The sequence below is a fragment of the Rattus rattus genome, chromosome 6 (assembly GCF_011064425.1).
Source record: "Rattus rattus isolate New Zealand chromosome 6, Rrattus_CSIRO_v1, whole genome shotgun sequence".
NCBI lineage: Eukaryota > Metazoa > Chordata > Mammalia > Rodentia > Muridae > Rattus > Rattus rattus.
Window position 1 is genome coordinate 111,081,795 of NC_046159.1, and position 17,317 is coordinate 111,099,111.

General features: G+C 46.8%; 1 protein-coding gene across 1 annotated transcript; it reads left to right on the forward strand.

Moving 5' to 3' along the window:
• The first annotated feature begins 5,377 nt into the window (after positions 1-5,377).
• Positions 5,378-12,905, forward strand: Pax4 (paired box 4). Its single transcript, XM_032905244.1, has 11 exons — positions 5,378-5,524; positions 7,424-7,529; positions 7,874-8,004; positions 8,516-8,731; positions 8,994-9,069; positions 9,607-9,732; positions 9,935-10,017; positions 10,379-10,448; positions 11,490-11,545; positions 11,831-11,972; positions 12,759-12,905. The coding sequence occupies exons 2-11, from the start codon at positions 7,517-7,519 to the stop codon at positions 12,893-12,895; spliced, it is 1,050 nt and encodes a 349-aa protein (XP_032761135.1). The 5' UTR covers positions 5,378-5,524; positions 7,424-7,516; the 3' UTR covers positions 12,896-12,905.
• The last annotated feature ends 4,412 nt before the right edge of the window (positions 12,906-17,317 follow it).

The window sequence follows — 17,317 nt, forward strand, 5'->3', positions numbered from 1 at the left end:
GGAATTTTAAATACATATATGCAAATGAAAAGGTGACATAACCTGTGATTCCATCATATGCTATTCTGGGAAAAGCAAATCTATAATTATGATGAAAAAGTTTAGTGTTTACCAGGGGTTTAAGGAAAGAAGAAAGGTTGAACTTGGTATGACAGTAATCCTTAGGTAGTGAGTCTAGTATTCTATGATGATATGTGGATATACAATACTGCTCAATCTGGCATCTACAGAGTGTTACAGCATAAACAGTAAGCCCTAACATGTGCAATTTCAAAACAGTCACATAAATTTAACAACCAGAAGCTTTTAACAAGAAATGCAGAGTGTGTCAAAGCAAACCAGCCCCACTGTACATCTATGAAGCAACCCACAGAGGGGATAGTAGTAAAGGTGTGGCTTTAGGTAACTTTGGGCGTGGCAGGGTCTAAAAATTAAAGGTGAGAGTATTCGTACAGAGGCTGGATGGAGATGTAGAACAGTGATGGAGAGTTTATCTAGCATAAGTGGGTCCCTAGAAACAAACTCAAGCACTGAAATAACTAACCGGTAAATAAGCACTGTACTCTAGTTGATAAAATGTTGCCCAATTCTAGTGAATAAAATGTTGCCCAAGGCTGGTTTGTGTTAACCATTCTGTTACTATAACAATGTATACTTGAATTGGAAAGATTTGTACATAGATGATTAGATTTTACAGGTGAACATGGGTAAAATTAAAATATTTCCTGTCATTATGAATCACAGTTAGCAACACTATGTTTTACTGTAGATTCAGATGCTTACATATAGAAACATATATGCATTAGAAGCAATGACACCCCAGTAGCAGCTAAAACACTGGTGCCCAGGTTTTGGTATCTCATACCATTGCCTAATAAAAGGACCAGAGCTCCTTGGAGAAACTACTGGTTCTAGAAGTGGGAAACAGAGGAAAAAAGCTTGGAGCATGTTTCAGTGTCAGAGAGCCATGGAACACTGCCACAAACTCCCCTGAACAGAAACCACACAAACTCTATGTGGGTTTGGCCAGTGAGGGCATGCTGAAGGGAACACGGGCATGATGCACAGCCCTGGAGCAAATTGAGCAGCAAAACTGAGTAATAGATTTAATTATGCCCTAAAGAATAAAGTAAGTTTTCTTATAAATCCGTACTGACACTACAAATTCTATTCAGCAAATAAATTATTGAGCACATAAATAAGAGAAGACACAAATTTTCACAGGAGAAGTCCAACTTGACTATGTGGACTATCGTGTTCTTAGGCAAACAAACATAACTTCCTATCGTTAAATACGACTCACACCCCAACAGCTTCCTTCAGAAAAGTACTGTGTGGAATGTAGGAGACGTAAGAGGGAGACAGAACTTACACACATCCCTTCAGCTAGATGATCAGGGTCAACCTCAACAGCTACAAACCATGTCAGCCTAGGCACCACTAATTCGATACCATAGCAGCATCCCTGTACCTCTTTGACCTTCAACTCCTGAACCCACCAGCCTAGTCCAGCCATCTGACATGGCTGAGATAGCCATGTGTGAATGCCTGTAGTCTCACACGGGGGAGGTGGAGGCAGGAGCACTAGAGGCTCAACATTACTTGGGGCTATACTTCAGTTTGTGGCCAGCTTGGGCTACGTAAGACTTTGTCTTAAAGGCAAAAACTAAAACTAAAACAAAAAACAAAACAAACAAAACAAGAAACAGCATATTAGAAAGATACCAGGAAAGGAACAACTGGCAAGAGGTTAATCAAGGGACTTAGTTACAGTGACCTAGGACCAGATCTGGAGTGCCACTATTGGACAGTTCTGTGTATAAAGTAATGCATATTTTTTAAGAGCTAGAAGAGAGGATTTCAAATATCTTCACCATGAAGAAATGTTAAGTGTTTAAGGAGATGTGTTTAAGCTGATTTTAAAATTATGCAATGGATACATGTATCAGACATCACAGGATACCCCTTCATAAGTATGTGTGGTTTTTATGCTTTTACATAGTAGAAAAATAAATTAGAAGCTGTTTCTGATGTATAAAATACATGATTCTTTAAAACCATTCCAATTATTAAAAACAGAAAGAACTGAAAAGTTTCCAAGGGGAACTGAAGGAGAAGGGATGACAAATGTGATGGGCTCCTGAAGAAGTGAGGAAATCCCAATTGAGTATGGCCTTCAGTAAGCGATAGCGTCAAAATTGTCTATTAACTATAACGCATGCACCACATTACTGCAACACGCTGGCCGGGGAAGTGGATGTGGAGTGTATGCCAATTCTCTGTCAAACTTACTGTGTCTGTAGGGCCTCAGTCCCAGACAAAGTGAGGCAGAATGGGGCGAGCGCAGCGTTAGCGATTCCCAGGGAATCCCAGTGCCTACCCAGCCCCTTCCCACTTTGCAGGGCTGGTGGCTGGCACAATGTCACCTTTTGATTCTACTGTGATTGCAGGCCCCGTGTTTGACCTGGTAGCTCTAGATCCTTCTTTCACACCCAGTGAGCTTCGTGGTCTTTCCTTATGCTGGTAGCTCTAGTCTCTCTGAACTTCCCGATGTCTTGGGGAAGTGCAGACTCACCACCCTACCCGACCCGCCCTAGTCCTGTAATAAACTTGGGTCAGGCAGGAGCTCAGAGACTAGGAGCTCTTTGAGAAAAAGAACAGAGGAAAGATTCCCCCCCCCCCTGCGCTTCTACTCCAAAACGGGATGAAGGGTGCGCTTTTCACTACCTTTCTGGGGCGAGCAGAGGGAGGGACCCTGGCCGTGTACAATCTAAACTGAACAGCGCAAGGGTTTGTCAGCGGACTGAGCTCTGATACTGGAAGGAAATCATGCCTAGGGGAATAGAATGACTGCACGAAATTTTGTGAGGTGGAGAATGCCACTTTAGCGCGACTCCCTCGTTCAGAAAGATCCAGGAAATTCGAAGAATCCCTATACTTTTGTAGCAAAAGAACCGCTTTTATTTTAAAGTGGGAGGTGCCAGATGTAGGAGAGTGAGTTTGGATTTGTGGCGCGTGCGCTCTGAAAAGTTAAGGGCTGGCAGGAGATGAGACTCTTTCTAGAAAGGGAAGATGAGGACCACGACTCTATAGCCTACACAAAGGGAGAGGCGAAACAGCCTGAAACTGGCATCACCTCCTCCAAAAGATGCCAAGAGCTCCCAGGGAGTTGCCAGACAAAGTCAGCGGGCCGCTGCGCCTGCCGCGCCCAGCCCTCTCCAGCTTTACGCACGGGTTAGCTCGCCTTTTGGCATCACGAGGAAAGCAGGGAGGAACTTCAGCCACCACTACTAAGGATAGAACTTTTATTGCAGTCACAGGCCCCTAGACCAGGGGCTCCCCAAAGGCAGGAGCCATCGATCCAGGTTCTACATCCAGGTGAGGAAGGAGGTGGAATGGCCTTGGCTGGCCCAGGAGAGGGGCGCACAGCCTGGCTGGCGTGCGACAAGACCTCTGAGTTAATGTATAATTGTGAGCAGATGGCGGGGGCTGGCAGCAGCCTGGGGGCTGGGCCCAGCTAATGAGGGACAATTAGCCCCAAACCCGGTGGGGGCAGTTGGGAGAGTCAGACAGTGAAGGCAGATATTTGCTCCTCAAACAGTCTGGCGCGTTGGGCAGAGGGCTGAGCGACTGAGCCTTTGGGCTTGCTAGGCCCCCCGCCAGGGCCCTTTCCCCTTTTTCCCTCTCCCTATCACCTCTGGGTCGAAAGCTTCTGTTTGTTCAGACCCAAGAGCCTGTTGTAAAGACTAAGCGAGAGGGTAGTTTATGGGGGAAATCGCTGCCACCACCATCTGCCAGGGTTTGTCTTTTCTCCCCCCTTGACACCCCTACCTACACCCTCAGGCAGCTGTCTATAAGAAAAGACGCTCAGGGTATGAGCCTTGAGCTTCAAGATGCAAGGACAGATCCAGAGAAAGGAATAAGGCAGGAAAAGGCTACCGAGAGCGGGGTTACCCTCTCCTTCGGGACCTTCTTTCACCAGACACAGCTAAGCAGCCCCCAGCTGCCCCTGGTGGAAGGGCTCTCCTTGCACTAGGGCCCCGTGCTGTCCTGCCCATGGTGCTGAAACTATCTGTTGCAGTCTTCCCTCTGCGCCAGCGCTCAGGCTCAGCTTGAAGATGCTGGAGCAGATGGGAAGGGGAGTGGAATATGTGTCAGGGTAAGACTGAAGACCCATTTTTGTGATACATTTGGCTTTGGAAGACAAGTTTCCAACTCCAAGATCCAGGTTCATGTTCAGTACCCACGTCTCTATTACCAAACCCAAAACATTTACCAATGAGAGCTACTGTTCTCTTCTCTGACTACTAGGTCTATTCTTAACGCCCTCAATAAATCAGGGTTGCCTACTTGAACCTCACTTCTGTGACTGAATTACAGATTCTGAAATATAAAATGGACGCACAAGGCGTCGCATATCTACTCCTTCACACCCTTACAAGGATCTATTTACCCACCACTGCAATAGCAACAAGGTTTCCAAACACTGAGGTCTGTGCTCATTTCCAGTACCCCACCCTACTCAGCCACTGGTTTTCTCACCCTTGCAATGACCCAGACAATCTGTGGTGTCTTTTGTGGAAACAGTAGCATCATCTTTTATTTAATCTAAACATACCAAATCCCCAGTAAAATGGAGTCTGAAAATAGTCAGAGATGAAAGAGAAAAGTCTAGATTGTCTATGTGTCCTTAGAAGCATGCATTTCTAGTCATCCTCAGACACGAATTCCCACCCACTCCTCCCACTGTTGGTGTCCTGAAGTTCAGAATGGCCCTATTTCCAGGCAAGGATTCGCCCTTTGTGTCATTTCAGTCAAGGAATCAACAGAAGACTCGGTGGGGATCCTCTCTGGAGACAACTGATTTATGTGACGCACTCTTCTCCATCCGCTCTCCTCCTGAGGTTCTAGAAGCCAATTCAGCCAGTACTCAATCGGGTTATATATCATTAATCTTTTGTAATAACACACACGTGAACTTGGGGGTTGACTTAAAAGCTCAGACATATGCATTATGGCTGGGAAACTGTATCAGTACTTTTGGAATATTCTTTTGTGTTTTGATGCATGGGAAACTTTGGGTACGTAGTCTGAAATTCTTCCTCTTCCATGTTCCTCACTCTTTCTGAGAATTCTGGCCCATGTTTGAGTACATTCTGGATTGAGAGAGCCTGTCTGAGAACGCTTCAGGGTAGATGGACACAAGGTGGACTCTGAAGCCTCGCAGAAGGACACAGTGGGTCACTGGCTGTGGGTTGCCCTGCCTCAGGGCCAGTGTCAGCCAGCCCCATGCACACTTCCCTCCTCCTCCTCCTCTGCTCGTGGCCTGTGACATCACTGGCTACTCCCAGAAGGCTGCCCTCTGCTCCTGTGAACAGGCTCTGTGAAGCTCTGGACCCCCTGGCAGGACAGAAGCAGAAGCAGAGTGGAGACTGTTACAAGACCAGACCACCAGCAAGCCCTGGAGCCTGCACAGGACCCTGAGACCTTTTCCTGGAATTCCCACCTCTTTTCCTCCACCCAGGTAGCTCACCAGCAGGCTCATTGTCTGCTCTGTCTCCCATTCCATCTCCATGTCTTTGTGTGGCCAAACTCAACTTTCTCCCTCCTCTGTCTTTACAGCTATGCACTTTCCTGCCCTTTCAACTCCTTAACCTTCTTTCTCATCTGTTGAGTGTTAGGTATTTTTTTCTGACAACTTATCACAAATACTGATACCATGTGGGAGGCTATTGGGAACAGGGTTTTCTGTTTGTGTGTTAGGGTATGCTTTGGAGGTTTCTTGTTTGTTGTTTTAGATTTGGATATTGAACCTGTGTTCCACAATAACCCTTGGTTACTTGGGAAGATAAACTCTTATGAAGGATTCAGGGCTAAGCTGATAGTTTAAGCCCCCATCCCCTACCCTTTGCATTCCCAGTGCAACCTTTCTCCTCTCTATTTCTTAAATGGTCACTGCTCGAGTACAAAGCAGGAATGGGAATATGAGAAACAGAATCTCATGCTTAGGAGCCAGTAATGTTTACCTCTAGTCAGAAGCTGGCTTCTGAACCTTGAGTTTTATTCTCTGAGAGGGTGGTTCGTGGTTTAGGTTAACCTAAATCTATCTACGCCGTCATTTTTCTTCTTAGAATAAAGATTTCAGCTTTCTTACTGAGTTTCTGAGACGCTAGGGATTAAATGGGCATGTCTCTACACAAACAGACAAAGGATACTTTAAGCACTAGATTCCGTGGGCTCTGGATTCTTGGTGTTTCACTCCTGATTCGTTCCTCTTTCTAGTTCATTGTAATCTCCATTGAAAAGGGTAGAGTTCTATCAAGGATTCAGGTTTGGCTGATGTTCTAACCCTGTTCCCTCTCTGGGCATAACTTAACTCTACACGCTCCACACGCTTAGCTTGCCTCTGTCCTTTTCTTTCTTTCTCACTTCTTTCCGAACAAACAACAAGTGCTCTTGTGTTTAATGCCCTATTCAGTAAGTAGTTGCTGTTAACTGAGCCAAGACAGCATGGTTATTTTAGGAAAGTTCCATGGGCAAAGCTGCTCCCTGGAGCTACCTCAGCTCTGCCAAGACTCCAGGCATGAAAGGGGGGCAGCATCAACTCCTCTTAGTTGCTGAGGAAAGCGGAAGAGACATGACTGTGGCTGTTGCTGCACAGACTCTGTTGTGCTCAAGATGGCTTCTGCTCCCATAGGCAGACAGCAACCCTTCCTTCCAAAATGCTGTCAGGGTATGTCAGTCAAATATGCAATGCCGTTGAAAGAATGAATTTCACCATGGTATCTAGACTTCTTCAATGCTCAAAAGAATCCAGCGCCAGTGACTTTAGAAGCTGCTAGGAGGTGTGTCTCCTAGGAGAAGTCATCTCCTCAGGTTTTATGTGCCTCTTTCCAACATGTGGGACCAATGCCTGGGACCTGAGGTAGAGCTGAACCCCAAACCCTCCCCCAAGAGCTTCCTGGAGAACCCAGAAAACAAGGGTCTGGATCTCTTTGAAGTGCTTTGAAGAAAGTGCTTGACTGGTACTTGGGAGACCTGAACCCAGGACTGTCCAATTGTGAAACCTGAACTAGAGAACCAGAGTCTCTTGCTCGAGCAGGTCAACCGAGCACGGAGAAGGCTTTTATGATGGGCCAGATGTCAAGTTGTCCACGTGGGGAAGAAAAATCCTGAGTACTGAGAAGGATGGTGTCTTCTGCTCTTTATCCCCTCTTTAACAGATATGTGGGAAATTAGTTTCTACTCTCCCTTATCAGGATATGAAAAAAGATTCAGTCCTCAACTTACCCTGTGATGTCAGTACATAAGAACTTAAGAGTATGTTAGTGTTTTAGTGTTAGCCAGCCTACGGACCCTCTGTCACAGACATTCTATCCTATGACCATTTCAAGAGGCCACACATAACCCTCTATTGTTACAGAACCAGCCCCAAAGAAAAACTTCTAGGAGGAGCACCCCTTTGCAGCTTGCCAGTTGGCTTCCTGTCCTTCTGTGAGGAATACCAGTGTGAAGCATGCAGCAGGACGGTAAGAGGTCTGGGAGAAGTTGGAAGAGCATAGAAGGGTCAGAGATAGAATACTGCCCTTGGGTCTTGGCTCCCACCAACACAATGTCATTTGTCCTTTGCCAGAGCTCTAAGCTAATTTTTCTCCAGTTTCTCCCTCAATGCTTTACTCTGCTACCTTTGGATTAGGAGATAACCAGCCCCCCAAAAAGTAGTTTGTTTTGGGGACCCTGGGAAAAGGTTGGACACAGTCTCAAAAAAAGGACATAATGTATGGTGTATGGGCCAAGCTGCAAGACCAGAGAGGCCTTCTACAAAGGTGTGTGGGTCAGAGGCAGCATGCTGAAGCTTACCTCTCATACCCAGGTCTCAGCAGTGTGAATCAGCTGGGGGGACTCTTTGTGAATGGCCGGCCCCTTCCACTGGACACCCGGCAGCAGATTGTGCAGCTAGCGATAAGAGGGATGCGACCCTGTGACATCTCACGGAGCCTTAAGGTAATGCCAAACCCATGACCCAGTGAGGGAGACAAGAATCAGGCATCAAGGACCTGTCTTAAGGCAGCAACTTGGGGTTGGGCACCCAGGGTTTCCTCCTAGAAGACCCTCATGGAGGTGGGGAAGGGGAGTTTTAGGTGCCCAAAGATGAGATGAACCTCTTTGTTTTTTTTGTTTTTTGTTTTTATTTTTTTTATAAAAAATATTTATTTATTTATTATGTATACATCATGCAGCTTTCTGCATGGCCAGAAGAGGGCATCAGATCTCATTACAGATGGTTGTGAGCCACCATGTGGTTGCTGGGAATTGAACTCAGGACCTCTGGTAGAGCAGTCAGTGCTCTTAACCTCTGAGCCAACTCTCCAGCCCTGAGATAAACCTCTTAACTCCCTGGCTTAGTTCAGTAAAGCTCACTTTGCCTTGTAGCCTCCTTCTGTCCCAGGACGGCTCAACTTCCTTCTGCCCTTCATGTCGTCTGTGTCCTGTTCTTACTTCTCACCTCACTCAGGTATCTAATGGCTGTGTGAGCAAGATCCTAGGACGCTACTACCGCACAGGAGTCTTGGAACCCAAGGGTATTGGGGGAAGCAAACCACGTCTGGCCACACCTGCTGTGGTGGCTCGAATTGCCCAGCTAAAGGATGAGTATCCAGCTCTTTTTGCCTGGGAGATCCAACGCCAGCTTTGTGCTGAAGGGCTTTGTACCCAGGACAAGGCTCCCAGTGTAAGTGCCCTCCTCTTACTCTGGGGTTTGCAGGTGGACTGTCTGGGGGGAAGATCCCCCTTTCCTTGGCAATTTGGGTATCTCAGGCTGGAGTTAAGGGAAGCTGGAAATGTGGTGGTCAGGGAGCTGAGGAGGAAGTATGGGGTCGGGGAGAGCGTTGAGCTGCTACTCTTGGGAATGGTGAGTAGAGGGAAAAGATCTCTATAGGATGCAACCTTAGGTCTACATACCACCTTCCCAATGTGTACCCCAACATCCCCAGGTATCCTCTATCAATCGAGTCCTTCGGGCACTACAGGAAGACCAGAGGTTACACTGGACACAACTTAGATCTCCAGGTGGGTCTTCGAGTTGTTGCCAGAGATAATCGGAGCCAACTTTCTTAGCATTTTATAGCTCTTCTTTCTGCCAATCAGGAGTTCTTATTGTTTTGTGAATCACCCTCTCAACGATCCTAAAAGGGTCTAGCACATGCCATTATTCTCTCTTGGTAGGATATGGAAATTCAGGAAAATGAAACTACTTGCTCAGTCACCAGCCAATTGGTGGCACGTCTTGGACAGAACCTATATCCCCTAACTCCTGGATTCGCAGTCTCTGCTAAGAGCTGGGCCTTTTATATCCTTCCTCTGCTTCCTGTTTAGCTTCTCAGGACTTCCTCTATGTTGTATGAGGTTCTTCAAACCTGGAGCAACTTTATTTTCCCTACGTAGTGCCATGCTACTGAGTGCATTGAATAGCAACTGCCAAGGAACTTCATACCCCACTAGCTCTGCTCTGCTTCTGTGCCCCTGTTGTTACCCTGCAAGAGACCCTGTCTAACCAACCAGAAAGTCAACATCACAAAGGCAATAAGACATTGTCCTCCTTTGCAGCTGTTTTGGCTCCAGCTCTTCCTAGTCCCCACAGTAACTGTGAGGCTCCCCGAGGTCCCCACCCGGGGACCAGCCACAGGAATCGAACTATCTTCTCCCCGGGCCAAGCTGAGGCACTGGAGAAAGGTGCTGGGCTTGGGAAAACAGTGGGGAAGAAGCTTCTGTTATAGCAGCTAGGCATTGAGACTTACGGGCAAAGGCTGAAGGGTACAGGCTGTGGGTGGTTTGGCCTTGGGAAGAAGGGCTATTTAGGGTTTTAAGAAGTAGGGAGTGGGAAGGAGCCTTCCTCCTTCCCTCACCCTCACTGTGGGAGCCTCTGTCCCTACAGAGTTCCAGCGTGGGCAGTATCCAGATTCAGTTGTCCGTGGAAAGCTGGCTGCTGCCACCTCTCTGCCTGAAGACACAGTGAGGGTGAGTGAGCGCTGGGACACAGCGTGAGGAAACAGTAAAGGAGAAGAATGTACTGATCAGGGCTTGAGGTCTGTGGAGGCAGAGATGGCAACAAGAGGGTGGAAAAACTTGTTTGAAAAAAAAATAACAAGAGAGACGAAATCCTCCCTGCTTTCCTGCCAATTTCTCTCTCTTCTTTTCCCCACCCGAGCCTTTTAGGTGAGGAAAAAGACAGAGAGCAAAGAAAGGGCTGAGCAGTGGGTGAGGGTGTCAGGATGGAGGGGGACTCTACTTTCTGAGTCCAAGCAAGGGACACACGGTAAGAGCAACTGGTGCCAGGGGACTGAAAACACAGTCAGTAACAGTCCCTGTTCTCTCTCAGGTCTGGTTTTCCAACAGAAGAGCCAAATGGCGCAGACAAGAGAAGTTGAAATGGGAAACACAGATGCCAGGTGATTTCTGTGCTTATACACTTATCCATCCCCCTATCCATCCATCCATCCATCCGCCCACCCACCCATCCATCCCCCATCCATCCATCCATCCATCCACCCATCCATCCATCCATCCATCCATCCATCCCCCACCCATCATCCATCCATCTACCCACCTACCCATCCATCCACCCATCCATCCAGCCACCCTATCCATCCACCCATCCATCCATCCATCCATCCATCCATCCATCCATCCATCCATCCATCCATCCATCCATCCATCCATCCCAACCATCCACCCATCCCCCATCCATCCATCCATCCATCCACCCATCCATCCATCCCCCATCCATCCATCCATCCATCCCACCCACCCATCCATCCCCCATCCATCCATCCATCCACCCACCCACCCATCCATCCCCCATCCATCCATCCATCCACCCACCCAACCATCCATCCACCCATCCATCCATCCATCCATCCATCCACCCCACCCCATCCATCCATCCACCCATCCATCCATCCCACCATCCATCCCATCCATTCCACCCATCCATTCATCCATCCATCCAAACCATCCATCCATCCATCCATCCATCCATCCATCCATCCATCCATCCACCCACCCACCCAACTATCCATCCATTCACCTGACTATCCATCCATCCATCCATCCATCCATCCATCCACCCACCCACCCAACTATCCATCCATTCACCTGACTATCCATCCATCCATCCATCCATCCATCCATCCATCCATCCATCCATCCATATTTACATAGCATTCCTCATGATTCTGGCTCTGTGCTAGATCCTAGGCACACACAGACCTTATTCTAAAGGGCTACTCGTCTGCAGGATCATCCCTTGGACATCAGTATTTCTAGTTTCCTAAGGCCCTGTTTTGGGAAGAAGATGGTCTAAGTTTGTGAAATTTGCCCTTCCAAACTCTGCAAGAAGTTGCAACCTTTCTTGGAACCTCTATCTTTTACCACACCCCAGGTCCCCATGCCTATTTCTTCCTCTGAGTGGATTCACCTTCACCTTATAGGTGCTTCTCAGGACCTGATGGTACCAAAAGATTCTCCAGGGATCATCTCTGCACAGGTACTTGAGAGGAGAGGGGAGTTTACGAACTGGGAAGACTGATATCTCATGGCCTCTCCTATTTCTGGTGAAGGCATGGGTAAAATCCATGGACAGCCAAGGCCTTCACAGTGAATTTCTATAATGTGCTATCCCCTGGACGCCTTTGTGAATGGCACCCTCTGGAGTGTAGGACACAGCCTGGGGGTGAGGCAGGTGGTCTTAGGGGTCATTCAGTCCTGTTACCCAGGCTTTCGGAATAGGGAGGCTCGCTAGAAGTTGAGGGTCTCCTCTTGCTTTCTCTAGCAGTCCCCTGGCAGTGTACCCTCAGCAGCCCTGCCTGTGCTGGAACAATTGAATCCTTCCTTCTGTCAGCTGTGCTGGGGGGCAGTACCAGACAGATGTTCCAGTGACACCACATCCCAAGCCTGTCTCCAACCCTACTGGGGTAAGAATTAAGAACAGGTCTCAATCCTACAGGGTATGGGATGGGAGAGCTGGCTCCTTTTCTGTGGAGGGCATGATTCTCCAGTTGGGGATACCAAAGGAATCTCTCGAAATAGCTTCCTTCCTTCCTTGGATGGCTTCTAAAGCTGGGGAGTCTATAGTAGATCTGACACCTGCAGAGGTAAAGGGAGTGGTGTTGAGATGTGAGTGTGTATGAATACCCTTACACAATTGTGTCAGCTCTCCCCCTCAGTGACTTTGAGATGTCTCCAGGATCAATAAGCCCGGCTCAGGTGCCTGAGATGGCTCAGCAAGTAAAAGCCCTCCTTACTGAGCCCGATGAGCTGAGTTTGACCCAGAAGCTCACATGGTGGAAGGAGAGAATCAATTCCAACAAGTTGTCCTCTGAGCTCCACCTGTGGGCTGTGGCACATGTTTGTGCAATAATGCATTTGAACACACGAATAGTGGATAAATTAATGTGTGTGGGGGGGGCAAGCTCCACTGCTTGTGCACGTACAGGAATGCATTTGAACACACACACACACACACACACGCACACACACCCATAGTGAATAAATTAATGGGGGGAAAATCCAAGCTCCCCTGAGCCCTGCATGGTGTTACTCCCATTGCCAGCTTCACTCTTCCTGCCACTGGCTCTGCCATTAGTCTCGGTGCCACTCCAGCCCAAATCTGGCTGGCCCTGCACTGTGGTAAGACTTGGACCGAGGTAAGAGGCCCTGAGATGGGTACCATCTGATGCCATTATTATTTTCCCCTACAGAATGCCACTCCCTCCTTCCTGTGGCTTCTTCCTCATACATGGAATTTGCCTGGCCCTGCCTTACCACCCATCCTGTGCATCATCTGATTGGAGGCCCAGGACAAGCGCCATCAACCCATTACTTACACTGGCCATAAGAGGCCTCTACTTGGCAGTAATAAAAACTTTTTCTAGAAGTTAACAATGGTTCTTGCTATTTATCATTCTTTTCTCATGAACACCAGTATGCCTCTGTCTGTCTGTCTGTCTGTCTGTCTGTCTCTATCTATCTATCTATCTATCTATCTATCTATCCAATCTATCTTCTAGCTCCTAGTTTATATATACATGCACTATATCTAGTTATAATTATCTATATAGTAATGAACCTATCAATCCCAAGTATGTAGGTATATATAATATATTATTATGTATATTATATATTTAGGGTTTGGGGTCATACATGCACACACATCATATTACATCATAACACTTCACTTTTAAGTCCTCCACGGGTTTGTAAAAATCAAACAAATAAGAGCCTTATTTACACAGCTAACTACAGTATCATGGACACCCCTAAGGACGTTTACTATAGTTCCTTTATTTGTTTGTTTGCTCTGTTTTGTTGAGACAGAGTCTCACTATGTTGCTCTGGCTGTACTAGAACTCATTGTGTAGACCAGGTTGGCCTCAAACTCACAGTGATCTGCCTGGCTTCTGCCTCCTACAAGCTGGGATGAAAGGTGTGTGCCACTATGCCTGGCAGGGCAGTGCTATATATAGTTCTTTGGTATAAGCGTACAAACAATTATCTAATTGCATATTTTTTTTGCCATAGCAGCGGAGTGGAAATAACATTTTGGTATTTATTCTGCCTTCATGTTTATACACACTCCAGGGACACACTTGAGTCCCAGATCTTCTCAAGTCTATCTGATTAAAAAAAAAAAAAGCTTCTCTCCTCTCCTGAGTATGTTGGGATGTGAGGAGGAAGGGTAATGAAGTAGGGAAAAAAAGTTACGGGGTGGGGAGGGAGGGGATATTTGGAAAGGAAGACAGGCTTGGATTTCTGAATTCTTTCTCTCTCCCTTTTCTCTCCTTCCCTCTCCTCCTAGGTAATCGCAGCTAGGCCTTGAATTCAATATCCTCCTGCTTCAACCTCTCAAGAATTACAGGCCCGTGCTGCCAATTCCCAACATGTCCTTCCTCTTCTGAGTGGGGGAGGGGCGGGTAACGGGGGCCGGAAGAGCAGTGGGGGTGGGGAGCGTGGTTGTGTTTTCCACCTAGGATAGGCACCAATTGTGAGCTTGTCATTCAACTAGTCCCATTATCAAATCCTCCAAAGCTGGCTAGTCAGGAGCTAAGAGCACCCACTCATCTATCCAGAGCCATTCACATCAAAACAAACAATCAGCTGCCACCTGATCCAGCCACATTCAAACACCACATGCGGCTGTGGCTACTGTTCTGGACAGGAAAAACTCCATCAGCAGAGAAAGTTGTAGCCCTGGTTGTGATTGAACCAGTAGTACAGCGCAGCCCCCCCACCCCCCGCCCACGCTCCGCCCGCCCGCCGGGATTCGCTGCTTTTGGCACGGAGGTCGGCTGGGTAGAGCTGCCCAGGAAAGTAGACAAGGCTATGGGATAACAACCTGCACCGCACAGTTAAACAAGTCCCTCACTTTAGCAACAGGACTGATGTCAGCAATGGTCGGAACTGTCTCATTTCAGCTGAACCCACGAGTGAACCCAAACGGGTGAAAGATTAAGGGTCCTTTGTGGGAAGTTGTATGTAAGATGGTGTGCTTGTACATGAGTGTGTGTGCACATGCTCGTGTTTGCACACACATATGCATCCCAGTGCACACACATTCCCACGCTCGTGTGTATGTGTGTGTGTGTGTGTGTGTGTGTGTGTGTGTGTGTGTGTGTGTGTGTACGTGTTTACAGAATGCAGAAGAAGAGGCTCAGTATTAAATGACCTGCAAGCCTCTAGCTCTTTGGATAAGATCTGCTTTACAGCAGAATCTCATGATGCCCAGGATAACCGGGAACTCCTGAGAAGTAATTCTCCTGCTTCAACCTCTCAGGTTGCTGGGACCACAGACACATGCCTGTCTGCCTGGCATTGGTCTGTGTTTAATATCCTCTTAGAAAGTGGTTTCTTATTCTCTAGCATTTTCTACTTAATATTAAATTAAAGAATAAATTCGTTCACTTATCTTGAGAAAGAAATACTGAAACTTGCGGCCATTTTCCTCTCTCCAAATTGAGTATCTTTTTTAGTTTTTATTTCAGCTTTTCTGTCGGTGGACTTTAAAAGTGAGCATTTGCTGTCATATTGGGGCAGTTTGCCCAAAGCTGGGGACAGGAAGCCTACCCTAAATAAGAGCAAGTGAGGAAACTTTCTTTTTAACCCTTTCAGTTCTGATTGGAGACAGTTTCACATGGATACACTTAGCACCTCCTTAACAGTTGCTAACCTTAAGGAAAGACCAGGGCTAGCTTGGCCTGGGAGGGGCACCTCAACCAGGATTTGATATCATTACTTTGTTTTCTCATTTCTCGTTGTGCTTTGTTGTTGCTGTTTTGGTTTTATTTTATTTTTTGTTTGTTTAATTAATTAATCTAATTATTTAGGTTTTTTGTTGTCTTTTTGTTTTTCAAGACAGGGTTTCTCTGTGTAGCCCTAGTTGTCCTGGAACTCACTTTGGTTTTTATTTTATTTATTTATTTACTTATTTTGTTTTCCAAGACAGGGCCTCCCTGAGTAGCTAGCCCTGGTTGTCTTGGAACTCACTCTGTAGACCAGGCTGGCCTTGAACTCACAGAGATCCACCTGCTTCTGCCTCCTGAGTGCTGGGGTGAAGGGTGTGTTGCTGCTGTCACTGCTGCCAGCACCCTGCTCACTCTGCATATTTTTTATAGTAACTTTGTATTCATGGTGAGCGATCTGGGTTTTATGACAGCGATAAAAAATACCCCCTTCTAAACGAACGTGCTTCAGCATCTACGTGAACGAAACATTAGCAGGATGAGTGGCAGGTAAAGGCTAAGTAACAAGGACAGTACCAGACAGACAGACAGTCTGCAAGCTCTGCTTGGGTGACAAGGACAATAGACATCAGTCACATCTGGTTAGAGGTGGAGCTCTGCTGCAGTGAGTTAAGAGGCCCTGAGGCCAGCACCCCAGCACCCTGCAGAGGTGAGAGATGGTGAGGGGATTACTTTGCTTCCTATGTGACTGCATCCAAGCTAAAGCTCATGATTGTGCAAGGAGACTTGGTGAAAGCCAGACAGGAAGGTGAAGGGGAGGGTTGAATGGACATAGACGTTAATACCAGTACCCCATGTTCATAAGATTTCATCACAGTATGGCTTCTATTGTTGTGAAGAAACATCATGACCACGTCAACGCTCGTAAAGGAAAACATTCAATTGGGGCTGGCTTACAGTTCAGGGGTTCAGTCCATCATCGTCATGGCGGGAAGCACAGCAGCATGTGGGCAGACACGGTGCTGGAGAGGTAGCTGGAAACTCTACATCTGGATCGTCAGGCAGCAGGAAGAAGATAATGACACTGGACCTGGCTTGAGTATCTGAAACCATCCACACCTCTTAATAGTGTCACTCCCTCTGAGCCCATGGGGGTCTTTTTCATTCCTACCACCACAGATGAACATTCTTTCATTTGTTCTAAACATAAGATATTTTATTTTTATTTTTTAATATCATTATCTCCACCCTGCCCTTTCTTCCCTCCAACCCCTCCTATGTACCTTTGCACCCCCATTTACTTTCAAAATCATGGCATTGTTTATTCCAATGTGAATGGTTATATGATTTTTTGAGATTATAATACATAATATAATTATATAATTTCCCTTTATTTTTCTACCTCCAAACTGACCCAAGTACCTCCTCCCTTGTACCCTTTCAAGTTCCTGGCCTCTTTATTCTTTAATCTGGTGTGTGTGTGTGTGTGTGTGTGTGTGTATGTGTGTGTGTATATACAACCTATTTAGTCCATATAATGGTACTAGTATGTATGTTTTCATGGCTAACCATTTGGTATTGGATAACCAATGGCTGTGTTTTCCCCAAGGAAGACTATTTCTCTGGCCCTCACCATTCCTTAGTTGCCTATAGTTCTTTGCCTAGGATTGAGGCTTCCTGAGATTTCTCCATCCATGTTAGCATGTCTGTTAGTATCTTCCTTTTTTCGGGTCACGTTTAGGCAGCCATGTTGGTGAGAGACGTCATGAGAGACTTTCTAGCATTTCTAAGAGAAACAACCTTACAGCAAACTCCCTATTCCTCTGGCTCTGATAATATTTCTACCCACTTTTTCACAATGATCCTTGGTTATAGGGATGAGACTTATTGGAGGCCATGAGGATATTTAGAATTGAGATTATGTTGGTTTAGCAAAGAGGCGGTTATTAGGTTTCAAACCCACATAAATGGCTGAGGTGCCTGACGTCCAGGTTTTCCCAGCAGACCCCAATCCTACTTGTGACAGGGCTGTCCTGACTAGCATACCCCACCCCTACCCTCAGCTCTCCAGCCCAAGGGCC

Bases quoted from the DNA above. Each gene is read 5' to 3' on its own strand.
- Pax4 (XM_032905244.1), top strand. The intron at 9,733-9,934 runs GTGCTGGGCTTG...CTGTCCCTACAG, and splicing joins AGCTGAGGCACTGGAGAAAG to AGTTCCAGCGTGGGCAGTAT. The intron at 10,018-10,378 runs GTGAGTGAGCGC...GTTCTCTCTCAG, and splicing joins TGCCTGAAGACACAGTGAGG to GTCTGGTTTTCCAACAGAAG.